Genomic DNA, 15,055 nt, shown 5'->3' on the forward strand with positions numbered 1-15,055 from the left:
TGCAGTGTTAGGGAACATGGCCAAGTCGACTTACAGGAGGAGGGTTTACTCCGGCTCATGGTTCTAGAGGATAAAAAAGTCCATCACAATACAGCTGTGGCCTCAGGAACAGCTGAGAGCTGACTTCTCAAACAACAGGATGGAGACAGAGTTAAGTGAACTAAGAATGTTCCAAGTACTAGAAACCTCAAAGCCAGCTGCATTGGCATTTGTGCTCTAACAAGGCCACACCTCCTAGACATCCCAAATAGTACCACCCACTAGAAACCAAGTATCCAAATACCTGAACCCATGAAGAACATTCCTATCCAAACACTACCACGTGCATGCTGGGAACTGAACCTGCCCTCCCCCACCCCCACCCCAAGAGCAGTACATGCTCTTAGGTGCTGAGCCATCTCTCTAGTCCCCATTGATTAACACTTTAATTTCACATTCGTCAGTGCGAAGAACACGGCAGAGCAGCGTGGGACACAGAACAAAACGGCAGAGGTGTGCTTGGAGCCATTGCAGAAACCGCTGGAAGTCTGTCGTACTCTCCATTCAAAATTCATTTAGACATTTTTTTTTAATGTCAACAGCTCAGTGTTTTGTTCTGTTTTTAAAGCACGAGTTCTAACACAACACAACACACAGGTATACCAATGCATGCTGGGTAATGACGGCAGAAAAAAAATTAGACATTTTTGTTTTCTGTAAGAACAGTAAACAGTGTAAGAGTAGTAAACTCTGTGGTAGCTTCAGAATTGGCTTGAATCTGGGCTGGGTTGCTTCAAGCGGCGTTCACTGGCACATTGTGGTGAGACCAGGCACGAGGCAACGTGTGCCTGCTCCGTGCCCAGAGCCAGGCTGCAGTGTGGTCACACAATGCCCCTCGATGCCACCACCTCACCTCAAAAATGACCTGCTGAGCTTGAGCTCACTTTTGGTTATTTTGCATCTAGTAATGGCTAAGTTTTTGTGAGTCCACATTTAATTACAGAACCCCACGTGGGACCATGGCTGTACTCTCTCTAGTTGTGGTTGAGATGTCCTCCTTAGGACCTGTTTGAGGTTGAGCCCTCTGTCCTGCATTTTCATCCATCCTGAGCATTTTAACCCGAACTCCCACCCCCACCCCGTTCTCTCTTCCTGTCTTTGTGTTTTCTGCCTCTCTCCGCAGGAACATCTTCCAAAGAGCAGGGACAGGGGAGGCCATGTCTGCACTGGATGCCTCTCTGCTGCTGCTAGAACAGTGTCTGGAGGCTGAACTGTTTGTTCCTAAAACTGTGTGAACCGTCTCTCCATGGGGTGTTGCCAGAGGTCACCAACACCAGCCCCAGTCACAAAGTAGAGGCCCAAAAAATGGCAGCTTCTCCCTCCAGGCCCTACCCACCTGGAGGACCCAGGAACCAGATTTCTGTTGTGCTGGGCACCATTTGGCAATACACTGGCTGAAGCTTGGAAGCCTGGAAACATGGTTTTGTTTCCAGGCTCTGTCTGAGGTTCCTCAGAGCCCCTGTCCTCAGAGGAAGGAGAAGATGATAGAACCAGCCACCGAGGCAGCAGGGAGCAGGGCAGGCCTCTCAGGGTTCCAGAACCCAGCTGGAGGAGGTCCTAGCTCCCTAGTTGGGTAGAATTAAGACAATTTTCTCTGCGACCCACCGCTTACAGAAGTTCATAGCAACGAGGTATTAACTTCTACCATGTGACCCCCCAAGCCACTGCAAGGATCAGGAAACAGGACTTAGCAGCACACCTAGAAACTTTCAGGGTCTCATACCTGCCACAGGTTAGTAGGTAGCTCCAGAGTCACTCAGGGATCCATCAGTGACAGAGGCTGTCCTTAGCAGGCGGAACCACATGGTACCTGGATCTGTATCATAGACCCTGAGGGACCAGCCAGTGACTCCAGGCCCCATCATCCTGCAGAGCAGGACTCCAGGGGCCCTCGGGATAGCGGGAAAGAACCAGCTCTCTTAAGCTGCCTTTGATTTGCACACACACATACACTGTGGCACATAGGTTCCTTCCCCCAGTTTTTGTTTTTAATTAAATGTAGTTTAAAATGCAAGGAGCTAGTAAGATGGCTCAGCAGTTGAGAAGAGGACCTGGGTTCAGTTCTCAGCACCATGCTGAGCGGCTCACATTCACCTGTAACTCCAGCTCTGGGGGAACCGAAGCCTATGAACTCTGAGAAACTGTATTCACTCACACGAGTCCACACACACACACACACACACACACACACACACACACACATTTTTTAAAGTAATTTTTAAAATGTAAAGGAGGGTTAGGGATCCGTGTTAGGCATTTGACTGGAGTGCTCAGAGCCCTAGGGTCAAGCCATAAGCCATAGGAAGCTGTCCTGGTGAGGTTTCTGTCAACTTGACACACATGAGGATTATCTAGGAAGAGAGAACATCAACTGAGAAAATGTGTCGATCCCCTCCCCCATTGGTCTGCACATAAGCTAGTCTATAGTGCTTTTTTTTTTGATCAATAATGGTCTCGGGAGGGTCCAGCTCCCTGGGGTTTGTGTCACCCTGGGCAGGTGGCTCTATGTGCTCAGACAGCAGGCTGAGCGAGCCATGGAGAGCAAGCCAGTGATCAGGATTGACCATGGCCCCTGCATCAGCTCCTGCCTTCAGATTCCTGCCGTGACTTCCCTTCATAGTGGACCATGATGAGGATGGTTAGGGTGAAAGAAAGAAAGAAAGAAAGAAAGAAAGAAAGAAAGAAAGAAAGAAAGAAAGAAAGAAAGGAAGGAAGGAAGGGAAGAAAGAAAGAAAGAAAGAAAGAAAGAAAGAAAGAAAGAAGAAAGAAAGAGAGGAGGGAGGGAGGAAGAGGGAGAGAGGGAGGGAGAGGGAGAGGAAGGAAGGAAGGAAGGAAGGAAGGAAGGAAGGATGGAAGGAAGGAAGGAAGAAAGGAAGGAAAAGAAACCCTTTCCTCCCCAAGATGCTTTTGGTCCTGGTGTTTATCACAGCAACAGAAATCAACTAAGACACTTTGTGTGTGTGTGTGTGTGTGTGTGTGTGTGTGTGTGTGTGTGTGAAAATATGTTGACTATTTCATTAGTACCAACAACACTGAGGAATTCATTTGACATAGAACGATGAGATGGAGATATAAATTTGTAAGCACTATATAAAGTAGACTTGATAAAAAGTTTTGTTTTGTTGACTTTCAGGCTGGAGTGACCTGTGTGACTGCTTTCCTGAGTCCTCCCTGGGATGAGGCTCTGGCCCTGGTAGAGGTGGCTCCCATCCCAACAAGGCAAGGTAAATACTGAACAAATATCAGATCTCAGTTGTCTCTGGATACAAGCTAAAGACTGAGAGGCTGGCCTGCCTGGCGTGACAGTGCACACTTTAATCCCAGCATGTATGAGACAGAGGCAGGCAGATCTTTTGAGTACAAAGATAGCCTGGTCTACATAGTGAATTTCAGACCAACCAGGGTTACAGAGTAAGATGGGGGTGGGGACAGAGGTGGAAACTATGTCACAGTGAACACCCCACATAGCCATTGTCCTGTCATTCTTATCAGGCCCTATCTCTGTCTCAGAGCAGAGAGGTGAAGTGACCAGCTGAATGTCACCCTGTGGTTCTTGGTAGGGGAGTGACAGACCCTGACCCAGTCTCTGTGTTCAGCCCTCCCCATTTCCTTTCTGTCTGTGTCTCTCCTGATAGGGGCCCTTCATGTTCCCGATTCCTTTAAGCTTGCTGTAGCTTTGGGGTGGCAGGGACAAGTAGCATTCAGCTGTTCCTCCCCAGCTCAGCTACCTGACCTCACAGTCCGACTCAAGTGGTGAAGCTGTCATTTTTCTTTATGAGCCACACAGCAGGCCTCTACTTTCGCACATACGCCATTATGTAAAGAGTAGATCAAGATGGCCAGTCAAGACTGCAGACCCGGATACGGGAGGTGAGACAGGTTCTGGGCTTCAGAAAGAGGTTTTCACATCAGTGGGATTTCACTGCTTCTGTGGGGTTGTTTCTCAAGTCTGACAAAATATCCCATAATAAAAAAGCTTTCAAAAAACCATCTCCCCCACCCCCGTGTGTGTGTGTGTGTGTGTGTGTGTGTGTGTGTGTGTCTGTCTGTCTGTCTGTCTGTCTGTCTCTGTGTGCATGTGTGTGTCTTTCTCTTTCTATGTGGTAAGTGTGAGCCCTACCCCGGGCTCTCGCCTCCATCTTGGCCAGGTCTTATGTAGTTCACACGGTCTATCCTTGATCTTGCTATGTAGCCAAGGCTGACCTTGAACTATTCATCCTCCTGCCTCTACCTCCTGAGTGTTCAGATTACAGGCCAGCAGACCTGTAATTTAGGTACCTAAATTGTTGGCCTGTACTTGAACTTGGGGCTGATGATTCCTCTAGAGCTGTCTCCTCTCTAGGCTGGCTTCTTGGTCATCTGGAGAAGCCCCAGCATCTCCTATGAGGAACTATGGACTTTTTGGAGGAAGTGTGTCACTGTGGGGGATGGGCTTTGAGACCCTCATCCTAGCTGCCTGTAGAACCTTTGAAGTTGTAAGCCAGCCCAACTAAATGATGTTCTCTTTAAGAATTGCTTTGGTCATGGTGTTTCTTCATAGCAATGGAACCCAAACTAAGACTCTGTGAGTGTTGTGAGTGTGTGTGTGTTGTGTCCCAGGTGTGTGGAGACACAGGACAACCTCAAATATCATTCCTCGAGCATTGTATGTCTTTTTTATTATTTTGAGACAAGGTCTCTCAGTGGCCTGAACGTCATTCACCACGTAGACTGGCCGGCTAGAGTCCCAGGAAGCTGTTTTGCACGGAGCCAGGATCCTACCAAAATCTTTACCATAACCAGTTCTCTGTCCAGCCCTCAGCACCCAAGTCTTTATCGTTTTTATCTTTTAGTTGCTGACAGATACATGAATCTCTAGATTTGGCTTTTTCTTCCCTCCAATTCTTTGGGTCATCAAAAACATCTTTCCAGGCCTTTTCTTGTCAGGGTAGCATGATGCTGTCTAGTGAGAAGCTTTAGCATATTCTTGAGAACAAAATAAGGAAAACCATCAGCCTGTATTAGGGGCCTGTGAGCCAGCCACCACTGACAGCCATTAGCCTGGCTGAGACAGAGTGACCACAGCCATCCCTCCCTCCAAGTTCCAATGTGACATTTCTTTGAACCTCCTTCCTGCACAGCCCACTAACCAGGCCACCCCCTTGCTTACCAGAGCTAGGAAAGTAGGGTGCAAGTACCTGTTAGACCTGGATTAAATCTCTGCCCGGTACATCTGTAAAACGGTGGGTTACGTTGAAAATATAAAGCAGATTGCAGTACTACACATAAGAGGCCCAAACTAGTAAACTCTTGGAAGAGGGGCTGGTGGGATGGAAAAGCTGGTCAAGCCCAATGACCTGAGCTCATTTTGGGGACGCATAGTGTGGAAGGAGAGAACTGAGTTCTGCAAGCTGAGCTCTGACGACCACACGTGTCTGTGCATGAGTGTGTCCCCACCAAATAAAATGCAATAACAATGTAAAGGCTCAAAAAATGGATAAGACAATATAAAAATGAGTTTTTTTTTTTAAATCTGCAATGAATAGCCCAGCTCCTCAGTCACTAGGGGAAGGCAAATCAAAACCACTGTGGGATAATGGGATAGCACCTGGCCGGGTGACCAGCATGGAAGAGATTATCGGGTTTCAGTGAGCCTTGGTGTCCCCTGGTGGGACTGTAAGGTGATGGTGTTGCTTTCAACAGCTCGCCCATTCCCCACAATGGTCCACAGGAAGTGATGCTGGAGTCTGGGCACCCTGCGCCCAGATGGGTCTCTATCCATCCCATGTGATGTGAGCAAATGCTGACAAGCCCCAGCTTAAGGTGGGGAGAGAGCTTCTTTTGACTCATGATTTCAGTCCATCATGATGGGGAAGATGTGACAGAGGCACTGGGCAGCTGGTCACACTGTGTACTCGGTCAGGAGGCCGATAGATGGCAAATTCTGCCCTTCCTGCTCTTGCCAGAGGATCAGAGGCAATCACAGCTGCCGGTCCTCAAGTATGGGATGGGGGGGAGGGGTATATAATGCCCTCTCCTGGCTTTCATGAGCACCTGTACACATGTGCAAACACACTCATACACACACCTCTACAAATAAAATACATCTTATAAAAACAAGGTGGATGGAACCTGAAAAACCACACCCGAGGTTGGCTTCTGGTCTCCACACACATGTTCCTGCATGCACACCGACATACGGACACATGCACACACACCAAAGAGTGGACTATATGCTGTGTGAATTGTACCAATGAGGTGGCTACTATGTAAGGAAGGGTTCGACTCAGGAAGCCTCAGAATGGAGGAACCAGACGGTGACAGTATGCAGCAGACACAGCCTGGCTGAGGCTCTTCCCCACCACTGAAGAAGCCTTTGTCAGTAAACCCAAAATGTGACCACAGACGTTTGAAAAGTAACAGGATACAATGAGAGCCTGCCCCAGAAAGGCTCTTGAGCGAATTCTTCAGAATGGCATGTAGGGGACTCCCTCGAAATTAATTATGTCTGAGCATACAGTTGGTACAGTGGGGGCTCTGAGCTGTAGTCTCCCATGCTTCCTGTGGCCATGTGGCTGTTCATTGCAGTTGACAGCTCTGTGTGTGTGTGTGAGTGTGTGTGTGTGTGTGTGTGTGCAGAGAGAGCGTGCACTGGATTGAGCCTGCTCTCAGGCCTTGAGGTGGAGTCTGTTTTTCTTCCTTTCAAGACCTCGGTGTACCCTGAGCTGTCCCTGCCTGCACTGGCTGAAGAGTCACCGTCCGTGTTCCGCTCCATCTCTGCCCCCACTCCAAATATCGAGACTCCAGACTCAGCGGCCTGGGAAGCAAACAGTGGAATTCCTAGAGGCCAGCTGGGGCCAGGCCTCAGCAGTGGGCTGGGGCTGAGACCACCACAGACAGCTTCTGTGGCTAGTCCTGGCAGTGGCTAGAGCAAGGTTCTGCTCAGGTCAGCTCCTGAGGATCCCACTCTGAGCTCAGTCCGGGCAGTGCTTCTGTGGAGCCAAGAGGAACACTTCGTCGGGAAAGCAGGTCTATGTTGAGGCCCAGGGAGGAACAGGAGAAAATGAACCTCAGCTTTTAGCTCAGAGAGATCTGCCTCTCTGTCTTCCAAGTGTTAAGATTAAAACCTTGTGCCAACCACCCAGTTCTGAAGTTCCCATGTTATTAGATCCCTGGGGATCATGTGCCTACTAGCCTGTACAATGAGGACATATAGTCTGAGGGGACCAGGAGAAAAAGCTTTCAGCACTAGATTCACATATGGTATCTGCTATCTTCTTCTTCTTCTTCTTTTTTCAGCTGAAGGCTGGCGCCCCTGTGTCACACACACACACATACTAACACACACACACACACACACACACACACACACGCACGCACGCACGCACGCACGCATACACGCACGCATGCACGCACGCCCATTCAGACTGCAGTACCCAGAAGGCTGTCTGTGGTATATGAAGGTCTCACCACTATTTGGGAAAGGAAACAGAGCCCAGAAAGCCCCCTGTTTTGGGCAACAGCCTCTCCACTCCAGCTCACAATCCTCTCCCTGGCCCCCAGGAGGGCTCTCCTGACTGGCTCTGGACCCCAACCTTCACACCAGGGTTCTGCAGCCACCTTAGCAATGGAGCTGATAGTGGGAGGGAACTCAGCCTCTCCCAGGACTTCTGCGTCTGCCTGCCTTTGCCTGAACCAGGGAGATGGGCTCCTGACTAAGTGGGCCTCTGCCTCCAGTCTGCAGAGAAGCACAGACCTGGTTCAACTGGAAATGTACAATTAGCAGGGGCCCAGGAGAGAGAGAAGGGAGTCTAGCTACCTGATTCTCCAGGAAGCCAAGGGACCAGGTCTCCCCCTTCCTGTCCCCTGGATGTCCTTGAAGCTATTTTTATGTGTTGCTGGAAACCAGAAATACAGCCAGAGCTGAGGTGCTGGGAGGTTTCCCTGATGCTCTGGGTCTTGCCTCAGGGAGCAAGGACCTTTACGGGAAGATTGGTGGAGGTGGGTCAGGAATCCTCAGTGCAGGTGGGGAGCATGGGTCCCTGGCCAGTGGAGGTCATTATTAGCAGGCCCCTGATTGGCACATAGGTGAGAAACAGTGGCTAGGGGAGGCTGTGGTGCCTGAGACATCCAGTCAGTCAATCACCTTTGGCCTCTTTTTTTTTTTTTTTTTTTTTTTACCCAGACAGTATTTCAGTATGTAGATCTGGGAACTCTCTATGCAGAGAAGGCTGGTCTCAAATTTATAGAGATCAGCCTGTCTCCTGCTTCCAGAGTGCTTGGATTAAAGGCATGCATCACCACAACAGGCATGGCCTCCTTTCAAAAATTACATGCATTTATCTATTTTGTGTGTGTGGTGACTTGTCAACACACACTCATGACGGTCAGATGACAACTAGCAAGAACAGATTTTTCTCCTCCTGCACTGTGGCTCCTAAGAATCAAAGTCAGGCTTTTCCTGCTTGGGCCCGGCAGAACGGCTCCCGCAAAGAAGGGTGGCGAGAAGAAGGGCCGTTCTGCCATCAGCGAGGTGGTGACCGGAGAATACACCATCAGCATTCACAAGCGCATACTTGGAGTGGGCTTCAAGAAGCGTGCTCCTTGGTCACTCAAAGAAACTCGGAAATTTGCCATGAAGGAAATGGGAGCTCCAGATGTGCGCATTGACACCAGACTCAATAAAGCCGTCTGGGCCAAGGGAATAAGGAATGTTCCATATCACATCCAAGTATGTTTGTCCAGAAAACGTAATGAGGATGAGGATTCACCAAGCAAGCCCTACACATTGGTAACTTATGTGTTTGTTACCACGTTCAAAAATCTACAGATGGTCAATGTGGATGAGAACTAACCTGCCGAGTGTCAAATAAAGGTGCAGAACTGCCTCAAAAAAAAAAAAAAAAAAAAAAAAGAATCAAATTCAGATACCCACTGAGCCATCCCAGCCTCCTTAGGCTTTTCAGAAGGAGCCTCCGGGGATCAGAAAGTAGGGACTGGAAGGAAGAGTGTTGCTCAGAAGCAGGACTTGCTGGTCTCTGCAAGGTCTGTGTACAGGATGAGGGTCACCCACAAAACAGAGCCTTATGTTCCAGTCACTCACACATTCACGCTCTGCCTCAGAATCCTCCCGTGGTTTGCTACTGCTCAGCAGTCATACATGCCCAGTCCCTCTAGAGCACATGTCTGAGCACATGTCTGAGGCGTCTGACCTTGCCTGCGTGCTCTGCTCCTGGCCTGTCCACTCTCAGCCTGGCCAGCACCTTCTGAAGAGCTGAGAGTAGTTTCAGAGGGAGGACCAGAGAGCAGGAGGGGTGGGGAGGCGTATGGTCCAGGGAGAAGCTCTGGACTAAAGGGGCCCAGGGTGCATAACTCAGACTCCCCTTAATACTGTTTGCAGGACACAACGACAGAATGCTGGAGATTCCTATGAAGAGTTCTTGGTTACTGCCCTGAACTTTAAAGCTTGTCAATGGCAGGAATTATGGGTCACAGTTCGTGATCACAGGCGCTCTTGATCTGAGATCTCCAATTCTTCAGTTTGAATTTCTCTCTCCAACTTTGCTTCTAGGGCCCAGTTCCCCTGTTTCTTCACTTGATGGCTGGCCCCAAGGTGTTTTCTTTCCTGGGCTCCCAGACCCTTATCTTTGTCATTTACTCACGCTTGATGTATGTGTGTGTGTGGTGTGTATGTAGTGTGTATGTGTCTGTGGGTGTGTCTGTGTGATATGTGTGTATGGTGTGTGGTGTATGTGTATGGTGTGTGTATATATGATATGTGGTGTGTGGTGTATGTAGTGTGTGTGGTGTGTGTGTGGTATGTGGTATATGTATATGGTATGTGATATGTGTAGTGTATATGCATATGGTATATGGTGTATATAATGTGTGTGTGTGGTATGTGGTGTGTGTGGTGTGTATGTATGTGGTATGTGATGTGTGTAGTGTGTGTATATGTGGTGTGTGTATATGTGTGTGTGTGGTATATGGTGTGTGTATATGTGTGTGTGTGTGTGGTATATGGTGTATGTGTAGTGTGTGTGGTCTGTATGTATGTGGTATGTATGGTGTGTATAGTATGTGATGTGTATATGTGGTATATGTGTGGTATGTTGGTATGGTGTGTGCTTGTGTATATATATGTGTGGTATATGTATATGGTGTGTGGGTGTGTGATGTGTTTAGGTATTATGTGTTATGTGTTTATGTGGTGTGTGTATATGGTAATGTTTATGGTATGTGTCTGTTTGTCCATCTGTCTGTCTGTGGGGATCCACATGGATTCCAGGACACACTCGAGTGTTCCTCATGACCTTTCTGCCTTGGTTTCGAGGCAGGGTCTCTCACTGGCCTGGGCATGCTGATTCAGCTAGGCAGGATGGCTACTGAGCTCCAGGGCTCTGGCCCCTGTCGTCTCAGGGCTGGCTTTACAAGCTTGCCTCACTGTTCCTGGCTTTCCAGTGCGTGGTTCTGGAGATTGAATTCATGTTCTCCAGCTTGCAAGGCGAGCATTTTACTGACTGAGCATCTCCCCAGCCCTGAAACTCATTTCTGACACCAGGGCAATCTGTGTTCCTCCAAAGAAAAGGTGGAAGATGGTAAGGTCAGTTACCTGCCCCAGCCAGGGGGTGACAGGGAAATGAGGTGAGCATTTCAGTCTTGCTCTCCGAAGGCCGATCTGGGAGCCATTTTCTGTTGCCTGCTGATTCATGCCCTTGCTGGCCTCGGGGCTTCGCTTCCCCTCATGCACAGCGCCTGACTCCAGGCTCCAAGGTGCCAAGACACAGTGCTTTCCCCACAGAGGTCTCCAGCTCTGTTCGCAGGCACATCTGCAATGTCACTTCCCAGGAGAGCCCCACCCCCACCCGGCCTCCTCCTCTCTTGTTGGGTGTTATGGCTTCTGGTCTTTCCTTCTAGTGTGTTCGTGGGTGTTTGAGGTATGGATTTGTTCGCCTGTTTATTTCTTTAATGTCTGTCTCCCTGGCCAGATAGTGGCTTCTTGCAGACAGCAATTTCTTTGCTCACCTCTGCAGCCCAGTTCTTAAGCAGAGCTCCCAGCATACAGCTGACCTGCAGAAATCTTTGCTGGCTGAATGAGTGGATGAACTTCCTCATGGAAGAAGCGATTCAGGCTAACAGAAGCTCGCGCCTAGAGCATGTTTGTCCCTGGTCCTGGGCTGGACTTGGAGAAATCTAGCTTGCCAGGAGGGACCAGTCTGTCTTCTACTTTTGCTGCCACTGAACATTCCTGGGCTTCCTTAGAAGAACCTGTATCACCTTGTTTCAGAGTCTCAGTTACATTTTTTGATCCAGAGGCAAAATGCTATCATGGATCCTGGGCTAATGGCCAGTGATACCCACTCATCCAGACTCCAGATCTGGGCATTGGGAGCTCCGCCCCCTGCACTGAGAGAAGCTCAGCTGCGCATCTGCCTGCCTGTTGCAATGGGGACAGACCGAATTGACTGACAGGTTCCAGTCTCCTCTTACCACTTTGTTGACAGACAAACTAAGCCCAGCTTTGGATTCCTTCTTGGGCCATGGAGTCAGAAGTAAGGGTCCCAGGATCTCCTTGCTCCTGAGAAAGATGGGTTTCCTGCCTCAGAATGAGTACCTACTTCCTGGAGGGTGGCGGGAGACCTCGGTTATAAGAGCGTCAGTCAGCCGAGGGTCACCTCTAGTGCCTCACACCAACCCGGTTTACAGACAACCAAGCTAAAAAACAGGAGGTTCTGTCTGGTTATGTGACCGTGGCTCAGAGTGGCTCGTGGAATGGAGCCTGGTTCTGTAAAATTCTTGAATCTTAACCTTAGAGTTTATAAGCAAAGCAATTCCCAGTACCAAAAAGGATGTCATCAAAACCACGTGGTGCAGGACTCGGCTTGGTGGGCGTCCTCCGCACTGCGGACCGCCACAGGTCTAGCCCTCTTTTGAGTGACACACAAACCACACCCAAATCTCCTGCTCATTAGTCCTCCTGGCCACGCCCCAGTCCAACCCTCCGCGCTATAGGCTCCGCCCCCGCGGGCAGCGCTGGCCTCCCATTGGCCTCCGTTTCCATGGTTACACGGGACCTGCGGCGCTGCTGGCTTCCCGACACGTGTCCCACGGAGCCGCCCGGAATTTGACAGGGGACCATGTGCGCGGCAGCGCGAGAGCCAGACAAAGACGGGGAGGCGGTGGGGGACGAAGCCCGGTGGAGAGACGAAACCAGGCGGAGGGGCTGGGAGCTGTGCGCCTCCCGCCGCTGGACACCTCATTATAGCTTAAAGAGGGGATTTAACAAACAAACAAACAACAAACAAATGAATGGGAGAGTGAGGTAGGAAAGGATCAGAACCAGCCCCACCTACTATCTATCGCTCCTCTAGGAAAAACCCACAGGCTAGCATCTTTTATGACTGTAAACGCACAGATTCTCTACTTACACCTCCTGGCCCTGGGCATCTCAGCCCACCTTGACTTCAACCCATGAGGTTCAAATTCTGTTGGTTTTGCCTGGCTAGTTAAGGAAAGCTTTTTAGAGTGGTTATTTTGATGCTTAAAAAAAGAAATCCAACAATCGTGGGGAACTTTTCACCAAGACCTCTCCAGCCCATGCATCCTCTGCATTCTTACTGCCTTCAGACATCCTCTCCCATGAGGCACTCCTGGGCTCTGACCCCAGCGCTGTGGGGCACGGACTTGTGTCCTCCCACACCCTCATTTCTCCTCTTTCAGTCCTTTCTGGTTAGTGGCTACCATTACAAATCACACCAGATTTAGTGTCATAAAACAACAGCAGAGTTCTACAGGACAGAGGTCAAACTTGGTTGAAATCAAGGTGTGCAGCAACATTGTGTTCCTTTTGCAGGTTCTTGTGTGTGTGTGTGTGTGTGTGAGAGAGAGAGAGAGAGAGAGAGAGAGAGAGAGAGAGAGAGAGATGGCAGACTCCGTCTCTTGTGCATGCATGTGTGTATTGTTAGCACTGTGTTCTTTCTGCAGTCTGTCTGTCTCTCTGCCTCTTGTGTGTGTGTGTGTGTGTGTGTGTGTGTGTGTGAGAGAGAGAGAGAGAGAGAGACTGAGTTCCTCTGCAGACACCCTCTCTTGTGCATGTATGTGCATGTTGTTAGCACTGTGTTCTTTCTGCAGTCTGTCTGTCTGTCTGTCTCTCTCTCTCTCTCTCGTGTATGTGATTGTGTGTGTGTGTGTGTGAAGATCAGCTTCCTTAAAGGGGCTGCTTGCCCCCTCCTCTCTCTCTTGGCCTCTTGGCCTCTCTTGCCTCTCTAGGCCTCTTGCAGCCTTGCTTTCCCACCCCTACCCCTCCTCTTCCCTTCCCTTCCCCTCTCTCCCTCCACAAGCTCATGGCCCACCTCTACTCCTCTACTCCTCTCTCTCTCTCTCTCTCTCTCTCTCTCTCTCTCTCTCTCTCTCTCTCTGTCTCTCTGCCTCTACCACCCTCTTAACTCTCCCATGATCTGAATAAACTCTATTCTGTACTAAAAAAAAAAAAAAATCAGCTTCCTTGCCTTTTTCCAAGCAAAGAACCCACCCGTGACTACCTTCCTGATCTTCATTACCTTGCTCAGGCTCTTCTGGTACCTGCTTCCCCATTTCAGAGCCCCTCAATTTCTCAGATGGTCTAGAATAACCCCCACCTCAATGGCTGGTGAGCTGCCTTTGTTCCTTTTGTGTCTGGAGTTCTCTGCGGTGAAACAAGCCATCTGTGCGCCCAAGGGGTTAGGCTGGGGACACCTCTTCTAACCAGTTCACCCCTCTAGTCCCACCACCTCTCCCCCAAGGCTCTTTCTGTTCCACGAGAGAAAGACGTCTTTCTCCCGCAATGACTGCCGTGGTACCAGCCCACTTCAGGTCTCCTCTGACCACAGAGCATCACTCTAAAGGATTCATGCAGGAGAGCTTTTCTACCTGCAAGGAGAGCTGAAATGGGCTTTGGACACACACCCTTGATCTGCCCCACCCATTTAGCTCCCCAAGACCCTTCCCTCTCCTATCCTGTTCCCTCTGCCTTCTGAATTTAATATCATGTCCTGTTTCCTGTATATCCCAGGGTGTTTGCCACCTCCTGGCCTTCTCCTGGTGGTTCCATGCTGGATCTTTCTGTCTGTCTGTCTGTCTGCCTTCAGCATGTCCCCAGGAAGCCAGGAAGCCTTGACGGACCCTCTCCTGGTCCCTCTCGTGGACCTTCCCCAGCATCTGAATGTACTTATTGCTTATTAGTCTGGCAGAGCACCGAGGCCTTGCCTGTCTCCTCTCCACTTTCGCAGCCCTGTGTCTTGTTTATTTGGCCACACAGCTCACCATGAGCGGGTTCCGGAGCGATGGGGACCCTGTGAACTTGTACTGAAGCTCAAGGACTTGATCTAAGAATGCTGAAGACCCATTGGGCATGAAGGGTAGGTGAAAGAGTCTGTCCCTTGACAGGACATATATGATGCAAGAATGACAGCTGTGAAGGCGCTAGCAGCCGCCGACACCGGAAGCTGCCGACACGGGAAGCTGCTTGGTGGTATCTACGAGCTTGCTTTGTGTGCGTTCTCAGAATAGCTCAGGAATCCAACTCTCACCTCCCCACTTTATGGTGAGGACCTAGGATTCTTTAGGTTGACTGTACCTGGCTTTTGAATAGACTGGAGGCCAGGGGAATTTCTCATGATTCCTGCTTGGAGGGGTGGTGGGGGGTGGGTTAGCCCCAGCCTTTGTTGAGGTGAGTCAGGGTGGCTCTTCCTGGAGGAGGCTGAGGCTGGGCAGGACTTGGGTGGGGCTGGGCAGGCCACTGGGAAGTCGCTTCCTGCATGCTCTTCCCCAGGATGGCTTCCTTCCTGTTTCCTTTTCCTCACCGTTCAGCCAAGCAATTGTCATCCTCACCCGTCCCCGGGTTTGCACGGGCAGGATGTGGAGACAGGAGGTTCAGTTTTCAAAAGTCAAGTGTGGATTAAACACCTTGAACTTCAGACTCAAACGGTAACTTCTGTGTTATGTGCATTTTACCAAAATAAAAAAGAAATGAAGGCCTGACAGGATGGCTCAGTGGGTA

The 15,055-nt window shown here is 49.9% G+C and overlaps 1 protein-coding gene across 1 annotated transcript; it reads left to right on the plus strand.

Annotated features, from left to right (window-relative positions):
* Nucleotides 1-3,874: 3,874 nt before the first annotated feature.
* On the plus strand, nt 3,875-8,872 carry LOC308428811 (large ribosomal subunit protein eL31-like; the record flags this gene model as incomplete). Its single annotated transcript, XM_080927381.1, has 2 exons — nt 3,875-3,909; nt 8,461-8,872. 2 exons carry the CDS (start codon nt 3,875-3,877, stop codon nt 8,870-8,872), a joined length of 447 nt encoding a protein of 148 aa, XP_080783507.1.
* Between the last annotated feature and the right edge of the window lie 6,183 nt (nt 8,873-15,055).

The sequence above is a fragment of the Micromys minutus genome (assembly GCF_963924665.1).
Source record: "Micromys minutus genome assembly, chromosome: 13".
Classification (NCBI taxonomy): Eukaryota; Metazoa; Chordata; class Mammalia; order Rodentia; family Muridae; genus Micromys; species Micromys minutus.